The sequence below is a fragment of the Corvus cornix genome, chromosome 9 (assembly GCF_000738735.6).
Source record: "Corvus cornix cornix isolate S_Up_H32 chromosome 9, ASM73873v5, whole genome shotgun sequence".
Classification (NCBI taxonomy): domain Eukaryota; kingdom Metazoa; phylum Chordata; class Aves; order Passeriformes; family Corvidae; genus Corvus; species Corvus cornix.
The window spans coordinates 22,920,668-22,937,839 of NC_046339.1; the positions used below are offsets into that span (position 1 = coordinate 22,920,668).

At 60.3% G+C, this 17,172-nt stretch overlaps 2 protein-coding genes across 3 annotated transcripts; one reads left to right on the plus strand and one right to left on the minus strand.

Annotated features, from left to right (window-relative positions):
- Positions 1-302: 302 nt before the first annotated feature.
- Positions 303-15,352, plus strand: TSPEAR (thrombospondin type laminin G domain and EAR repeats). 2 transcript variants are annotated; one of them, XR_002048098.2, is made up of 13 exons: positions 303-677; positions 3,015-3,235; positions 3,306-3,544; positions 3,671-3,761; positions 4,169-4,325; positions 4,739-4,870; positions 6,192-6,424; positions 8,484-8,670; positions 10,141-10,370; positions 10,459-10,646; positions 11,215-11,316; positions 11,579-11,787; positions 13,956-15,352. XR_002048098.2 is itself a non-coding variant. In XM_010411187.4 (12 exons), the coding sequence occupies exons 1-12, from the start codon at positions 584-586 to the stop codon at positions 11,730-11,732; spliced, it is 2,028 nt and encodes a 675-aa protein (XP_010409489.1). In that variant the 5' UTR covers positions 303-583; the 3' UTR covers positions 11,733-11,879. The 2 variants fall into 2 exon arrangements, 1 of the variants encoding a protein (XP_010409489.1); XM_010411187.4 differs by lacking the exon at positions 13,956-15,352 and having other exon boundaries at positions 11,579-11,879.
- LRRC3 (leucine rich repeat containing 3) lies at positions 13,783-16,213 on the minus strand. The gene is given in 3 exon segments (XM_039557044.1): positions 13,783-13,960; positions 13,962-14,760; positions 16,097-16,213. Coding segments are annotated over 2 exon segments (867 nt in total). The 5' UTR covers positions 14,748-14,760; positions 16,097-16,213; the 3' UTR covers positions 13,783-13,879.
- Between the last annotated feature and the right edge of the window lie 959 nt (positions 16,214-17,172).

Sequence of the window (17,172 nt, forward strand, 5' to 3'; positions counted from 1 at the left end):
GGAATGGGCCAGAGGGGCCAGAGGGTCTCTCATCCAATACAAGCTGAAAACCAATGCGTTTAGGGGCAGGAGGGTTCCCACCCAGGTGTCTCCAGGCAGGGGCGAATCTCCCACCTACTCCCACGTGAGCCCGGGAAAATGAATCACCAAAAATGAAAGGAAGCAAAGAAAGCAAGCAAAAAAATAATGATTAAAAAATCCCTCCCCAAAGCCGCCTTCCAGAGGGTTGGGCAAAAGATAAAAGCTCTCGGAGGAGCCGGGACTCCTCCTCTCCCACCACCGACCTCTCATTTAAATGTCTGTGTGCAGGCTGCAGCCGGCACTGCCTCGGCGGCCGCCCCGGGAGACCCCCGCCAGCTCCCGGGGACGATGCCCACGCAAAGCACCGGCACAGAGCCGGGGTTTGGCAGCCTGGGGTGACTCGGCCCCGGCGAGGACGGAGCGGTGCCGGGGTGCCCGGGGGGTCCCGCTGCAGAGCATGGGAGAGCCCCCAGCGCGCTGAGCCGAGCAGCGCCGGCCAGGGCACGGAGGAGTGGACAGCGGGGGGGTCCCAGTGGATGGACCCCCTAAAGCCAGGCTCCCGATGTCGGCGGCACTGCTGCTCTGGGTCGTTCTCCTCCGCTGGGCCAGCGGCGGGGGCTCCATGCGGGGAGGCCGGACGTGGCAGCACTGCACAGGTAGGAGCGAAGGGCGGGCTGGCTGCAGGGTGTTAACCCTGCTGGGAAACGTGCTGGGACTGCTGTGCCCCCATGGGTGGGCTGCTCGCCACGCTGCCAGGGCAGACCCCAGAAGGCGTGCTCTGTTTTGGGGGGCATGCCCCACGTGGGTCAGCCTCTCGCTGGCAGCCCAGCCCCAGTATTTCGGTGCTCGGTGTCCACTCAAGTGATGCTTCAGGTGCTGCCAGAGCCCTGCCAGCACCCACGGACAGCAGGATGTGGGGTCATTCCTGTGCCTGCAGCCCCCACAATGCCAACCGGGGAGCAACCAGCCCTCTCGGAGCTCTGGGAAGAGCTGTGGGTCTGTCCCTGTGGCACAAGCGTTGTCCCAGGCTCTGCTGGAGGCAGACGGGAGGGGAGGGGAAGGACTGGAAGAAGGAGAAGAGAGCCATGAAATCCTTTTGGAAAGTCCCTCCTGCCCCGGACTCTTCTGTGCTCTGGCAGGCACCACCTCCGCCCTCCCGGCAGACAAAGTTCCCGTCCCACCGTCCCCAGCCGAGGAGCTGGCAGCTCCAGTGGCATTTCCGAGACGAGCCTGAGCCGAAGAGGATCCCCATGCCCTGGCTCTGCCGTCCCATCCCCATGCCTGTGCTGTGTGGGCAGCAAAGCCTGAGCTCAGTTTTCGGGGCTGCTTGGGCCCAGGCTCTGTGTGCTTAGGGCTTGTCCCAGTTAGGTGGCAACTGTATTTGCATTTTGTTACAGATGATGTGAGAGATCGGAGAGTTTCTGCCCACTGCCTCCTCCCTGAGGCGCTCCAATCTCTCTGGGCGTGTCCTCGCTGTCCCCAAGCAGCTTTGGCTGGAGGGATCCTGGGGGTGCCGAGAGCCCAGCATCATCCTGGAGACCCCAGCACGAGGTCCCCTGACACCACTTGTGCTGCCCAAGCTGGGCCTGCACTCCCAGCCTTAGCAGTGATGGATGTGGGAGGCAGACTGGGATGCAGATCTTTGGGTTTAGGGATTTGGGTTTGGTCTTAGGACTTGGCCCCTTCCTGGCCCACAACCTCCAGCCGCAGCTGAGCTCTCCCCCAGCTCATCCTCACCATCTCAGGGGCAACTAGGGGCTCCTAAACCCCTCTGCAAATCCAAGCCTGAATTCAGCTTGTACTTTTTGCTGGAAAAAACAGGAACTGGCCGTTCCCTGAGCGATGCATTTCTGAAATAAGCTGTTCCAGTTAAAACTCCCCCGCCAAGACTTTGCTTTAGGAACAGCTTAAACCAGCAGTGGGGTGGGCAGGGGGCACACAGAGCTGCCAGGGTGGGAAGGACCTCACTGATCTCCCTGCTCTGGGCTGGATGGAGCCACATGAGCAGATTCCTCCTTGTTCCTGCCCACCTGGAACTGGGCTGGCCAGGCGTGTCCGGAGGAAGCGCTTCCCTTCTCCAGCTGGTTTGGATTCAGACACACAGCCCAAACTTGCTCCCAGCTCCCTCCTTCCCAGCTCTCCCGCTGTGCCCCAGCAGCCCGGATTTATTAGTACAAATTGGAGCTAAAAGCCAGGTCTCAGCGGGGTGGGATGGAATCAGGGATGTTTTAGTGTAGCCAAGTGCTGCTTCATCTCTTGGGCATCATCTCCTTTCTCTGCCAGCATAGCATTCAAAAATAAAAACAGGACGGCCCAAGGCCAGGAAGGTCGGAGAAGTCCCTACAGCCCTTCCAGTGCTGAGACATTGGACCTGGCACTGTTCTGTGGGGTGGCACCTTGTGGTGCTGTTGTGCTGTGTGCTCTCACCGGGGCGATGCCCTGGGGCAGGGCACGGCGTTTTCTTCTCTGGGGAGAGGGTAATTGCTTATAATGAGTGGTTTTGGTGCCTGCTGGGAGAGTGCGTGTGCATGTGTGCAATTAGGGCTGGGTCGGGAGAGCCTGAACCAGGACTGCAGGGGCAGAGCTGTCCCCGGCGCCCTGTGGACAGAGATGGGGACGGGTTGCCGTGCGAGCAAATCTGTGCTACCGGATCCTTGCCTGCTCTCCTGGCTCCGGCTGCGGTTGCTGATGGCTGGCAGGTCCCAGCTCCAGTGTCATCCTTCAGAGCTGCATCAGTGAGATGGTTCTGCACACTTGGTGTTCCTGCTGTGGCGATGGCGATGCCAACCTCGTGTCTGAACGGCAAATCTTGCCTCTGGCCCTGGATCAGGGGCTCGGGGCAGACCCCAGGCAAGGGCCAGCAGGCTACCGTGGCACGCCAGGCCATGCTGCTGCTGTGGAGCACCTCAGCCGGAGCTGTGGTACCCCCATCCCACAGCGGGACAGGGTGGCGTGGCTTCCCCCGCCGTGACGTGCTCTGTCTCTCGGCACAGACCTGCGCCCGCTGGACATCCTGTCGGAGGCGGTGCCGGCCGGGGGGCTGGCCCGCGGCATGCGGGTGTTCCAGGTGCAGGGGGTGCGCGGCTTCCAGCTCTCCGCCTCGCGGCCCCGCGCCCTGGGCTTCCCCGCCTCGCGGCTCTTCATCCACTGCGACCGCTTCCCCGAGGAGTTCTCCATCATCGTCACCCTGCGGGCGCTCCGCGGCCCCGCCAAGGTAAGCGCGGCCGGCGGGCACGGCGCGGGCACGGCCCGGCCCCGCAGGTGAGAGCCCGTCCCTCCCGCAGAGGAACGAGTACATCTTCACGCTGATGGTGGAGGAGAGCCCCAGCGTGCTGGTGGGGCTGCGCTACGCCCCCGACAAGCTGCACTTCCTCTTCTGGAGCCAGGAGCGCGCCGGCGGCTGGCAGACCCGCGTCACCTTCCCCAACGTGTCCCTCTCCGACAACCAGTGGCACACGCTCGTCCTGGCTGTCTCCGGCCAGTCCTTCTCCTTGACGGTGGACTGCAGCATCCCCAAGGATGTGTAGGTTGGGGGCGGCGGTGGGGGGCTCAGCAGGGTGGGCAGGGTGATGTTCCTCCCCCAGCGTCTCCTCCGGCCACCAGCAGATGCTGTGAAATTGTCCCCTACCTCTTTTCTGCCCATCCCCAGGGTGGTGGAGACACCATTTCCAGCCTCGCTGTCGGTGAGGAGAGCCAGCTTCTACCTGGGCAACAGGCGGAGAAGGAAAGGCGTGTTCACGGTAGGTGCCCCGTGGTGTGGAGTGGCCGGGGGTACCCAGGCGTGCCCGGGGTGCTTGTGGTGGCTGTGGAATGACCCACAGCCCTCTCTCAGTCCCCTACGCTGGCAGGGCTTGGGCCATGGCACAGGAAGCAGAGGTGGCTGTGGGTCCTTCCCATGTGGAGGCGGTGAAAGGCAGCTGCAGCTCCAAGCCCTGTGCTGGTGCTCCCCTCACATCAGCTGTTAGATTGCCCCCCTGGGCATCTGGGATCTGGTAAATGTGCATGAATCCCACGGACACTTCTGTATCCCAGGAGGGAGGGCAACAAGCGGAAGTCAGGCAGGGAGTCCATGGCATGAATTCCCTGCAGTTCCCATTCTGTGATCTGGCTGGACTTGGTCTCCATCCCTCCACTCCCACTTTCCCAGGGCTTGCTGAGACAGCTTGTCCTGCTGCCAGGAGCCGATGCCACCCCTCGGATATGCCACGCCGTGAACTTCAAAGTAGCAACGCTCTCTGTCCCCACTGTCCTCCAGGATGTCCCTGCAAAGCCAGTGAGCAACGAGGTGCTCAAATACCCCTACGGTCAGTGCCCCCATGGTCAGTGCCCCTATGGTCAGTGCCCTCTGGCACAGGCTCTGTTGGCTGCCTCTGTGAGGAAGGGTCTTTGCATGGGGCTGGGAACGAAGCAGGAGCAGAGGGAAAGAGGGTGTTCCCAGCACCCTGCTTCTCAATGTGTGTGTGTTGGGATCCCTACCCGAAATCTCCCTGAAAAGACAGGGTGGCCCTGCCTGGGTTGCTTGGCAGAGCTGGGCTCATGTCAGTGGCCCCACACAGGGTTTTCCCAGTCTGTGGCTTCCCAGATTTGTGCTGGGATTCCATTTCCCCCATTGCCTGGTGCCCATCGTCAGGATGAGACCAGGACATTCGCTCCTCCTGCCTCTCTGCTCCTCCACTGTGCACTAAGAGGCTCCTGCCTCTCTCCTCTCTGTGCCCAGAGACCGACATGAAGGTGACCCTGGGGGCCCGTCCACGCTGCACCAAGCAGGAGAAGGCGCAGTTCTGGTTCAACGCCTCCCGACGAGGGCTGTACCTCTGCAATGGCAGCACCTGGCTCTCCATGCTGGAAGGTACTGGTGGGGAGGGAAGGAGACCTTTGCAGCAGAGCAGGAGCTGAGATTTGCCCTTGAGACCACTTTGGGATGGGAATCAGCAGCAGAGTGAGGGGCTGGGGTGTCTCCCTGTCTCTCCCCTGCTTGGCCAGGCTTTGCTTTGCTCTCGGTGCCCACAAAACTTCCAGAGCAGCTCTGGATTCAAGTGCCTCTGTGGTCCCTCCACCTTCTCCACATTATCTGTCCCCCCTGGGGATTTTCTGGGCAGGATGAGCTCCTGACCTGTCTGAGCAGGACAGCTCACCCCATGGAGAGCCATGCTCAGGGAGTTGGGGTGCTCCTTTCCGTGGGTTTCCAAAGGCACTGGTGCTCCTGGTGCTGAAGCATTTGTGGGATGGATTAGGGGACACAAAGAGACCCATCAGCTGCCAGAAGTACTGGGGGGGATTGGGAGGGTGGCAGACACAGGTCTCAATGTTATCCAGGCTCTGGTGGGACACTTTGTAAGGAAAACAGTGGGAGTACCAAGGGGGAAAAGGCAACCAGAGCCTGGCTTGGATGGGTGTTCTTCAATGATGACAATGGATTTCATCCACTGGCACTCTCCCACTCGCTCCAGGCTGTCTGCCCAGGATCCCTGGAGAGCACATGGAGGACGGGATATGGCCCTAACTGAACTGTCCTTCCCTTCCCTCCTCTCCCAGCATTTTTCTTCTGCTGATATCCACAGGGTGGGTTTGGATGAGCCATTTGTTCCTCACAGGAGCTAGCAGTGACTGGACCCCCTGTCCTTCCCTACCTCTGGAAGTCATCAGGATTGGCACTGTGTCCCTGTTTCCCCAAGGAGAATTCATGCTGGGATCTTAGTGACCTGTGCCCCTTGGTGCCACCAGCACTGGCCCTCCTCCTGCCATTTGTCCCTTCCAGTGCCCATCCATCTGCCATCAGGGCTCCTCTGGAGGTTTCTGCTCCAATTTCTGGCATTAATTCTGTCTTAGTCTTCTCTAACCTCTCCTCCTCTCATCTCCTCCTCGTTCTCTTGAGGATAAATATATCCAAGCGATAGAAATCCGTGGCATGGGGTTCTTTCCTGCTCCCAAAGGACACACTCTGCTCCCCGCTGGAGAACAGGCAGGGCTGGATGGGGCTGGATGTGCTGCCCATCGAGGTGGAATCAGCCTCTTACCACCCCTTGGTTTGGCCCTTCACCCCCAGTGACACCAGGACCTTCATTTGCTCTGCACAGCAGCAAGTGCTGCCAAGCCAGCCCTTAGGGGGGCCCCTGTCCAGCTAAAATCACCTGGTTTTAACCTCATCCCTCTCTTTTGTGGGCTCCCAGTCCAACACAGGCTGGACTACGTGGAGGAGTACCAGAACCTGGTGACCAACTCAGAGACAATGGGCATTGAGGTCTTCACCATCCCAAAGGTGGGACTGTTTGCAGCCGTGGCCAACCGGGTCACGCCCCCGGGATCGGCCATCTACAGGTGGATTGACGGGAAGTTCGTGCACTACCAGAACATCCCCACCTACCAAGCTCAGTCCTGGAAGTATTTCACCATTGGGAAGAAGGTGAGTGTGCCAGGAAGATGCCCCCACGTTTCAGGATATTAAATTGCAGTTGCTCTACCCTGGCTTCTCTGAAGCCCGGCGTCCTGGGCGTGGTTTAGGGGTGAATGTCTCTCTCTACTGTCTTTGATGGGGTCCTGCTGATGCACATCATCTGGGGCTCTCCAGGGGCTGCTGGCTCATCTGTGGACTGCCTGCTGTGTTTTTTTACGTTGCTGAGACACATCTACATCCACCCAGGCGATTGCCAGCACCTGGCACAGTAGGAAACTGCATCTCAGAGATCCACCTGTGGTCTTAAAGAGCCACCAGAGCCTGCAGTTCGCTCTTGAAACCCACTGAGTCCAACCTGCTGCATTTTTAAACTCGCTTGCCTTTAAATTATTCCGGGACTTCGGAGCCTCCTCTCCTCCCCTGGGCAATCTGCCTTGGGACTTGAGCAGAGGATCTGCCTGGTTCCTCTCCCTGGGAAGCTACTTAGCACTTTGGAGGAGCCCCAGGAAAGCCAGAGCCAGCTCTGTGCAGGGCTCCCAGGGAAGCTGGGATTGTTCCCCCTCTGTCGTGACCCACCCTGGCTTTGTCCCCAGGGTGACTGCAGGGCTCTCCCATTGCCAGCCACGTGCTCCAGGGTACAGAGGGGTGGGCAAAACTGCTGCCTCCAGGCTTGGGGACACCGGCAGCCCTGCTGGCTGGGTACAAACAGGCCATGTCCCCTGTTGGTGGCAGTGGGAACTGATGCTGGGCACCATCTCTGAAAGGGGGTGTGGTGGTGGTGGGGACAGTCCCTGGTGCTGGGCTTCTGCAGAAGGCCTGGAAGTGCAGCTGTGTTGCAGCGCTGGCTTTGTGCTGGGAACGTGCCTGATGTCCCCAACATTGCTCCCCATCACTCCAGCTGCACCCTGACAGGCAGGAGATGGGAACTCTGGGGAGTCTCAAGGTGGTTCCCGTCAGCTTGGCACGTTTCTTCATGGAGATGGTGGCCAAAGAGGTGCTACACCAGCAGCAGCCCCAGTACTGGTGATTCCAGTAGCCCAGGTTCCCCTCACAGGGGCAGGTGGGATGCACCTCTGTGGGTGGCAGCACCTCACTACTGCCCTGGGATCTGCTGCTGCTCCGCTGGGGTGGGGGCTCCTGGGGGTCCCTGTGGGTGCAGACCAGGGGACTTGAGACTCCTGGGTTGTGGGGATGTATCCAGGTGTTTCTCTTCCTACTGCAGCTGTTTCTGGAGATGCCTCAAAGGGGCTCCCTGCACTGGTGCTTGCAGAGAGAGCAGAGCTGGGGATTCACCTTCTGTGAGGGGACAGGGGGACTCAGCACAGTCCTGTCCTTGGGGGTGGCCACTCCTTGGCTGAACAAAGCCCCAGGCTGGTGCTGGCAGAGTCCTGTGCAGGCCAGGAGGCAGGGGACATCCCCACTGACTCTTCCTTCTTTGTGGGCTGTGGTCCTGTGCCTCTTTGTGGCCCAAACTGGGGCATAATCTCTGCTGCTCCATCTGAAGGGCACTGGAGTGGCACAGAGCCGGCACGACAGAGCTTGGATGTGCTCCCTGCCTTGCACTTGGCCACCTCTGCTGCACCACGCTTGTCTCTTACACTTGAGTGGGGGTTTCTTGGTCTGGAAGATGTTTTGTCTCAGGGAATTGCTATCATTATTATCCTTGTTATCATTATCATACCTGTCTTTTTTTGTTCTGAACCGCCTTTCCTTGCAGGAGGGTTTGTGAGCTGAACCTCCCTCCTTCCCCAGCGCATTTCGTGTCCATGCTCACCATTCCTGGGGCTGGAGGGGTGTGAGTGGAGACAGCTCAGCTCTCCCTCCCCCTGCCTAAGAGGCTGCTGGCTGCCAGTTGTGCCCCTGCCATGTGCAAAGACCCCCACAGGCCACTGCATCCCTGTCCCCTCTTTGTGTTTCTTGGGGACTGCTCAGGGACCCCAGCCAGGCCCATCTTGTCCCACACCAGCCACCTCCATCCCTTGCCCTCCATCCCACCTCCCCCTGCGTTTTCTTGTCCCTGCTCCTTTGAGAGGAGAAAACCAAGCTGTCCTGGCTTTTCCTTTTCCAGATCTTCCTGGCAGTGGCGAATTTTGAGCAGAACGAGAGGGGTCAGGAGTTCTCTGTTATATACAAGTGGAGCCGCAGGAAAGCGAAGTTCATCACCTACCAACGGATCACCACGCACAGCGCCAGGGACTGGGAGGCCTTTGTCATCGAGGGGGAGGCTTTCCTCGCTGTGGTCAACCACAGACAAGGTACCCAACCCTCAATATTCCCTCCAGGGCCTGGGGTGGTATGTGGGACCCTGGCAGGTGCCCTCCTCAGAGCACGGTCCCTGTGCATCCTCTGGTGGAACGGGGTGCAGGGCAAAGCCAGGGAGGTGTGCACACAGCTGCCAGCGTGGGGTCCCTCAGGACACCCAAAGCCTTGCAGAGGAGAGAAAAGCCTTTGAGGAAGTGGCTGACACAGTCACCCTCTGGGTTTCTGACTGCGGGGGACAAGGACAGGAGTGGGGATGGTGTCTGTGCTGAATCTCTCTGCTTCTTTTCATTTTTATCCCCAATAATACATCACCTGGTAGCACCCCAGGCTGAGCCTTTTGTGAAGCCAGATCCTTGTGGGCACTCAGGAAACTGAGAGCCTGCTGACATCCCTCCCTGGATACCCTGCAGACATGATCCAGCCTCATTCCCCTCCCAGGCCATGAGTTGTTCTGGGCTGGGATGTGCAGAGGATGAATGGGTTGATAACACAGCCCTAGCACTCCAGGGTGCTCCCAGATGGGTGCAGATGATGGGCCAGTGGGCTCCTTCCCTGCCATCAGGGCTGGCTCAGGGGGCAGCAGCTCCTCTGGCACCAGGCTCAGAGCTGGCAGCAGGCTGCTTGGGCACCTTGAGCTGGGCTGGAAACTCCCTGTGGCACCTGTTGGGCTCCATCAGGGCCAGTTTGGGTGAGACCTGCCCTCGTGGCAGCGTGGTCCCTTTGGCAGCCATGCACATCACGCAGGGGCCAAGACCATCGTGGCCAAGCCAAACTGGGGATGTTTCCCTTAGAGGGGGCTGGAGGGTCAGTCCCTGAGCAGCTGCCACTTATCCCTGTGGCCATTCCCATTCTTCCTGTGGCCTTTCTTTGCCCAAGTCCCTGTGGCAATGAGGATTTAAAGCAGCTGGGTCCCACACAGACATGAGGTCAAGGTGCTTGAGCAGAGCCCAGGAGCTGGATGGAGTTCGTGCTTCAGGGCTGGGGGGAAGCCCCCAATGTCAGGAGCTTAGGGACACAGCTGGGACTGGCCCCACTACACAGGGCCACCCTGTGGGACAGCCAGCAGAGCTCATCCACCCTGGGATGCTGGCACAGTGCCTCTGGAGTGCTGCTTGTGTGGGGATAAAGCACCTGCCTGTCCCTCCTCTGCCAGGGCTGCCACAAAGCCACCACCATGCGCTCGGGACAAGCTGTGGGTGTGTTCCACGGGATGGAGGCTCTAGGTCAGGATGGAGGCTCTAGGAATGGAGACACTAGGTAGGGATGGAGGCGGTCTTCAGGTAGGGATGGAGGCTGTAGAATCTCTTCGGCTACTTCTTGGGGAGCAATAGTTCGCATGTGAACAGCCTCATGACCTGCTGGCAAATAGTCACATAGCCAAGCCTGTTTCTGGGTCTTGTTTCTTACACAAACCAGGAATTGCTTTCCCTCACGGTGCACATCTGTCCGTCTGTCTCCCCCAGGGAACAACCACAATATAGACAGTGTGATATACAGGTGGAACCCCAGGACAGGGCTGTTTGAAACTAACCAGACCATTCCTACCTCTGGAGCCTACGACTGGGAATTTTTCACCATCGGACCATATTCCTTCCTGGCGGTAGCTAACACGTTCAATGGCACATCCACTAAGATCTACTCACACATCTACATCTGGCTCAGTGGCTCTTTCCAGCTCTTCCAGTCTATCCTGGTAAGGCTTGGCCACTGCTCCTCAGTCCCTGCTCTGTGTTTAGGCAGGGCAGCCACGTCCAGCTTCTCATGGGCCTCCTTCCCCACAGACATTCGGTGCTGCCGACTGGGAGGTTTTTCATATTGGGGACAGAGTCTTTCTGGCTGTTGCCAACAGCCACAGCTATGACAGCGGGATGCCAGCACCCTCCAACTTCTACGCCATCAACTCCTCCATCTATGAGCTGAACATCACGGCCCAGATGTTTGTTAAATTCCAGGACCTTCTCACCTACAGGTACCTGTGCAAGGACTCAGGGTGCTCCTCGGTCCACGTCCTTCCCCTGAGCAACCCAGAGGTCTCCTAGAATCCCAGACTGGTTTGGGTGGGAAGGGACCTTAAAGCCCATCCAGTTCCACCCCCTGCCATGAGCAGGGACACCTTCCACTAGCCCAGGCCGCTCCAAGCCCCGTCCAGCCTGGCCTTGGACACTGCCAGGGATCCAGGGGCAGCCACAGCTTCTCTGGGCACCCTGTGCCAGGGCCTCTCCTCTTTTAGTTTAAAACTATACTCACTTGTCTCCTGGAGGGTTCCTACAGGCTTCACACTCCCAGGGACTGGGGCTGGTAGGGAGGGTGATGGCTCCTTGACACCAAATCCCGGTGGGAGCTGGGAGAAGGCCCTAGATTTGGGAATGAGAGTGGATTTCTTTCAGGAACGGCCTGGGAAGAGCAGGGTTTTGTGTGTGTCACCAGGGTGTCAGAGATTGGGGTGGGGTGGGCTCAGCCCCATGGACACACAGCCCCTCCTTCAACTGGCCACACAGGGGTCACCTCACCTGCCCCTCTGCTTCTTCCATCCCCAGTGCCCTGGACTGGGAGTTCTTCTCAGTGGGAGACGACTCTTTTCTGGTGGTAGCAAACTCCTTTGATGGCTTCACCTTCTCTGTTAACAGCATCATCTACAGGTACTGCAGAGGGCAGGCCTGGGGGGCTCGGGGGCTGTTCCCAGCAGGAACAACCCTGCATGGGCACAGCCTGGTGCATCTGCCCGGGGAGGATGGATAGGATTGATCCCTGTTTTCAGGCAGGAGTGGGAAGCCCCAGTGAGGGACATCCCACCCTGAGCCACAGCAGGGAGATGGGAGATGCCAGCCCCATGGCTCAGCTTCCCTGCGCTTCCCAGGTGCCCAGCTCATGCCCCAGGAGCTAACTGCCTTCCCTGTGCAGGTGGCAAGGCTACGAAGGCTTTGTGGCAGCCCACCACCTCCCCACTGTGGGCTGTAGAGACTGGGAGGCGTTTCACACCGCTGAGGGCTCCTACCTGTTCTACTCCAGCGCCAAGGAGCCACTTTCCAAGGTGCTCAAGCTGAAAACCACCTGAGGCGGCCGAGACACGCTCAGCTCATCGCCAGCACCAGGACAAGCTGGGCATCCAGGTGAAGATGGACCACTGAGCCCAGGAATAGCTGCAGCATCAGCTGGGCAGTGGCTGGCTGAGCTCTCTGCAGGAAGGGGGAAGGAGGAGGAGGAGGAGAAGGGGGAGGAAAAGGAGGGGGAGGAGAAGGAGAGCGGGGCTCCCTGCAGCCTGGTCCAGGGGCTGGCAAAAGGGCTGTTTCTCCTGGGAAAGCTCTGCCACCACGCTCCATGTCCTACCCAAGGTTCCTGGAGCCCAGGTGCATCCCCTGGCTTATCAGGACCGTGACACTTGGCAATTTGCAGTCCCCTGGAGGGACCCAGAGCTGCCAGTAGCTGTGGTCAAAGTTTGCACAAAGCCAGGGAAGGAAGAGAGCATGAGCTGCTGGGGTGGGTGCATGGCAGAGGGGAGTAAACCTGTGAGAAATTGCAGAAAAAGGTGGGTCCAGGCTTGGCTCTGCCTGCCTGGGGCTGTGATGTTCCTGAGAACCATCCGGTTTGACATTGCAGCCATTCTTCATGTCATCTTTGGTGGCCTCGCCATCCCATGCCACTGCCACGGGTGCCTGCCCACCCTCCCACTCTGCCATGGCTGGTTTGGGTCTCCCTCAACGAGTGTTGTGTGTGTTGTGCAGACCTGTTGGTGTGTTCAAGGAGCAGTTCTGGTCCTTGCTGGTCCGTGCACCTTTGCGTGGGGTTGGCGACTCCTGACAAAACCTGCTTTGCATTTGGACCGTTCCAGCTCCCACGGGCATGGGAAAAACCCAAAACTGCTTCAGGTGAAACTGTGGCCTCTTTTCTTTTCCTCGCCTTTGCTGGGGGACTCTTTTGCTTAACCAGAGCTCTAATAAACTGTGTGCACCCAGCCTTTCTCCCACATGGGTAACCTAGCTGCTCTGCCCATGGCAGAGGCATCCCTTCACCCAGCAAGTCACCCCCAAATGTCCACGGCTGTCGGTGGCCCAGTGAGGACAAGGTGGCCCTGAGCACAGCAATGTGCCAGGGTGAGGGTGCCCCTCTGTTCCCCCCACCCAGGACTCACTGCCTCACCTGAGTGTCCCAGAGCATCTCTCAGCCTTCCCCAGACCCAGGTTTCCTGCTGAGCTTGGGCCACCCACCCTGGCACTGGGGAGCACTCAGGAGGTGCCAGCCCCATCAAGAAGGGCTGGTGGGTCACAGCCTGAGCCTTCCCAGGGTCCAGACCTGCAGGGTGAGCCTCTGCATCCCTCCCTCCTCTCCCTGTTCGGTGCAGCTGCAGCTGGCTCTGCCAGGAAGGACCATTTCTGCCTTGTGAGAAAAGGCAGAATTTGATTTGCTTCCATCAGGAAGGGCAAGATAAGGTGAGATAAGGCAAGAGCAGATGTATTTGGGCAGCTGGTCGCTGCTCGAGGCAGATTGAGCTGAGGGTGGAGGGGGTGGCACCTAATGGGGGTTGTGCTGGTACATTGAATTTAGGTGGGTGTGCTTTGGGAGAGATTGAATTGGAACAAGCCCCCCAGGCACCACAAGCACCACCACCCTCCCTGGACACTCAGCTCCCAGTGCAGCACAAACCCTCAGGGCTTTTCCTAAGTGCAGGGCTTTATTGAGGAAATGAGGGAAAAAAACGGTTTTTGGAGTTCCCCCCGGCTTGCTGGAGGCAGGCAGAGGCTGCCAAGGTACCACGGGGCCTCGGGGAGGGTGTCCTGCCCTCGGCAAGGCTGATCCCTCACTGGAGCCAGGATGGGGTGACCCCTCTGCAGTGACCCTCTGCACCCCAGGGACCTCCTGGCCCCACAACCCATCTCTCCTCCCATCTCTCTGTGCCAGGGACTTGTTCTCTCCAGACCACAAGTATGTGACTGGGGCTGCATCCAGCTCTGGTAGGGAGAAAGCATCTGGCTGGGCATGTTCGTCCCCAGCAACCTGATCTCGACGGACAGGCCTGCATGGGGTGTCCCTGGCATCCCTGCCCCGTGTCGTTTGCTCACACTCAGTCCGGTGTCTCTGGGGAGGGGACATTGGTGGCACTTGCCTGAAGAAAGCACTGGAGAATCCCGCCAAGAAGCTTTGATGCCCACCAGGTGGCCACTGGCTCCCTGCAAAGAAGCTGGAAGGTGGCACCCCAGCCCTGCACTACAGGGCGGTGCTGGTGGTCTCTGCGTGGGCCTGGGTGCTCGGCAGTGACTTCAGGTAATCCCCGTGCTTGCAGGCGGGCCTCCCTGTTGTGCCGGACGTAGCAGATCACGTAGACGATGACCATGGCGAACCAGCCGAACATGGTGATGAACATGGCCACGTCCATGGTCCTCTGGCGCACGCTGCAGAAGTTGACGCCGGCATCCAGGACCTGGAGCAGCGGCTTGCCCACGTACTCCTGCCGCGGGGCCGTGTGGCAGGTGATGTCCTGGACGGAGTCGGGGTCCAGCCGTGCCTCCCACAGCACCTCCTGCAAGGCACACTCGCAGTGCCAAGGGTTGTTGGCCAGCCGGAGCTTGGCGTTGAGTGCCAGCAAGGCCTCCTTGGGAATGCTGCGGATGCGGTTGCTGGAGAGGTCGAGGGTCCGCAGCCCAGCTGCCAGCCCTTTGAAAGCTGCCCTGTCGATCTTCTCGATGGCATTCCTGGAGAGGTCGATTTCCTCCAGGTGGGACAGGTGCCTGAAGGCATTGCTAGGGATCCTGGTTATGCTGTTGGCATCCAGCTTGAGGAACACCGCATCGGTGGGGATGTCCTTGGGGATCTCCTCCAGGTGCTGGGAGCTGCAGAGGACAGCCTTTGCCCCTGCCTGCTCCGTGCACTGGCAGCTGGGGGGGCACGAGCTGCCCCAGGGGATGCAGAGCAGGAGGCAGAAGAAAGCCTGGGCCACACTGGTGGCTGGCGTGGTGGTGGTGAGGGTCATCTTGCCACCAGCCAGCTCAGCGTGGCTGCTGGCAGCTCCCTGGGGGTGGCAGCAGCTCCTGGGCAGCAGGACGGCCCCTCGGTGTTCCTGCAAGGCCTCTCCCATCACTGAAGGGAAGCTGTGGGTGGAGGGGATATGACATGGCATTATTTCCTGGAACACGGGGTATGGCTCTTGTATGGTGTGCCCTGGCAAAGGGGTGAGAGGCTGGGCTCAGGAGACAAGAAAACAAGGGTGGAGTGGCACTGGCTATCTTTTCCAGGACAGCTTGATTTGGTTGAATTAGAAATAGAGCTGTGGAGATTGAAACCCCAGCTCCCCTACCCCTATCTGTGCAGAGACCACTCAGGTGGACAAAGGGAGTGGCAGGATGGAGGTGTGGAGATGGGCCTGGGAGCCTCTGCCCCATCCTGCTACCAGTTTCCAGGGGGGATGTGGTAGTTTGCTGCTGGAGAACAGCAGCAGTAAAATCCTACCTCACCAACCCTGAGTGTTTAAAAAAAAATGATGAGTCAGACTCTGAGGATCATCAGACTGACTTAATCACCACCAGGATTTTAAATAACAAGATGTGGAGCTCTTTTGCTTTCCTTTTCCTTCCCTTCTGGTCTGTGAATTGGTACAAGTCATGTTTCCAAGGGTTTCACCAAAGAAGTGTTTGGAGGTGAGTTTGCTTCTTAAAGTAAACAGAGTATGGTTTGATAGCCTGACTCTGGGGGCAGGAGGTGAAGAGAGGAGCCACTGCCTAGCACAGTAAAAGTGGTGATATAGGAACCCAAAAGGACACCCCAGTGCTGCCAGGGGCAAGGCAGGAGATGAAGCAGGTGGAACACCTTTCCTCTGCCTTTGGTGCTGCTCACGGCCCTCCTGCTGCCTTGGCCATCCTGGGAGAAGAGATCCCCATGGACGGGAGATGTGGGAGGCCATGGGAACCTTTCTCACGGGAATTAGGTGGCCCATATGATGTCATTATGGGCACCAAGTTGTTGTCCCTCTGGTACCAGCACCCTTCTGCTAATGGCATTCCCCTGGTAACAGCAGCATCCCTCAGGTGTGAGCATCCCTCTGTGGTACCCTGAGGATGGTCACACTGGAGGGATGCTCATACCTGAAGGATCTCTCTGTAGCTTTGCCCGCGGCCCTGCCCAGAGCTGTGGATTCTGCCCCAGGAGATGAAGCTGAGCTTCCCGGGAATCCTTCTGGCCCTGCAAAATGTACCAGGCTCTGGCAGCTCTGGCAGCTCCGTCTCTCCGGGGGAACAAGGACGGGTTATGCGATGCCGGTTCCCACCGCATGGAAGGGCTCCGAGGGGCTCTCAGGAGTTGAAGCCTTCCCGGACCCCGCGGGTGATGCCCCGACCCGCCCTCCTGCCCTGCCCGGGGGCCGGGGAGCCGGGACCCCTCCGCGCAGCACGACCGACCCCCACCGTCCCCCGGCGCCCGGGAGTCCCTTACCGGCTCGGCCAGGGCGGCTGTGCTTCGCTCCGGCTCCGGCCGTAGGTGCGGTGCGGTGCTGTGCGGTGCGGTGGGGTGCGATGCGGTGCTGTGCGGTGCGGTGCTGTGGCGGGTGCTGTCCGGTGCTGTGCGGTGCGGTGCGGTGGGGTGCGGTGCGGTGCGGTGGGGTGCGGTGCTGTGCTGTGCGGTGCGGTGCGGTGCGGTGCTGTGCGGTGTGGTGCGGTGCTGTGCGGTGCGGTGGGGTGCGGTGCGGTGCGGTGCGGGTGCGGTGGCGGTGCTGTGCGGTGCGGTGCGGTGCGGTGGGGTGCGGTGCGGTGCGGTGCTGTGCGGTGCGGTGGGGTGCGGTGCGGTGCGGTGCGGTGCGGGTGCGGTGCGGTGCTGTGCGGTGCGGTGCGGTGCGGTGCGGTGCTGTGCGGTGCGGTGGGGTGCGGTGCGGTGCGGTGCGGTGGCGGGTGCGGTGCGGTGCTGTGCGGTGCGGTGGGGTGCGATGCGGTGCTGTGCGGTGCGGTGCTGTGCGGTGCGGTGCTGTGCGGGTGCTGTCCGGTGCTGTGCGGTGCGGTGCGGTGGGGTGCGGTGCGGTGCTGTGCGATGCGGTGCTGTGCTGTGCGGTGCTGTGCGGTGCGGTGCTGTGCGGTGCTGTGCGGGTGCGGTGCGGTGCGGGTGCTGTGCTGTGCGATGCGGTGCTGTGCGGTGCGGTGCGGTGCTGTGCTGTGCGGTGCGGTGCTGTGCGGTGTGGTGCGGTGCTGTGCTGTGCGTGCGGTGCTGTGCTGTGCTATGCGGTGCTATGCGGTGCTGTGCGGTGCTTGTGGCGGTGCGGTGCGGTGCTGTGCGGTGCTGTGCGGTGCGGGTGCGGTGCGGTGCTGTGCGGTGTGGTGCGGTGCTGTGCGGTGTTGTGTGATGCGGTCCGGCCGCGATCGCGCTGGCCCCACCTGTTGCCGGGCCGGGCGGTCCCGCCGCGGCGGCACCGGGCGGTGCGGGGGCGGTGCGGGGGTGGTGCGGGGGTGGTGCGGGGGCGGGGGGCGGGGGATGAGGGGACCAGGGTGGTGGGACAGCCAGGCAGCACCCCCTCGGGGCTG

Coding starts and splice junctions, on each gene's coding strand:
- TSPEAR (XM_010411187.4), top strand. CDS start 584: ATGTCGGCGGCACTGCTGCTCTGGGTCGTTCTCCTCCGCTGGGCCAGC. Junction 4,871..6,191: donor CTGGCTCTCCATGCTGGAAG/GTACTGGTGGGG, acceptor GTGGGCTCCCAG/TCCAACACAGGCTGGACTAC. Junction 10,647..11,214: donor CAGGACCTTCTCACCTACAG/GTACCTGTGCAA, acceptor TTCCATCCCCAG/TGCCCTGGACTGGGAGTTCT.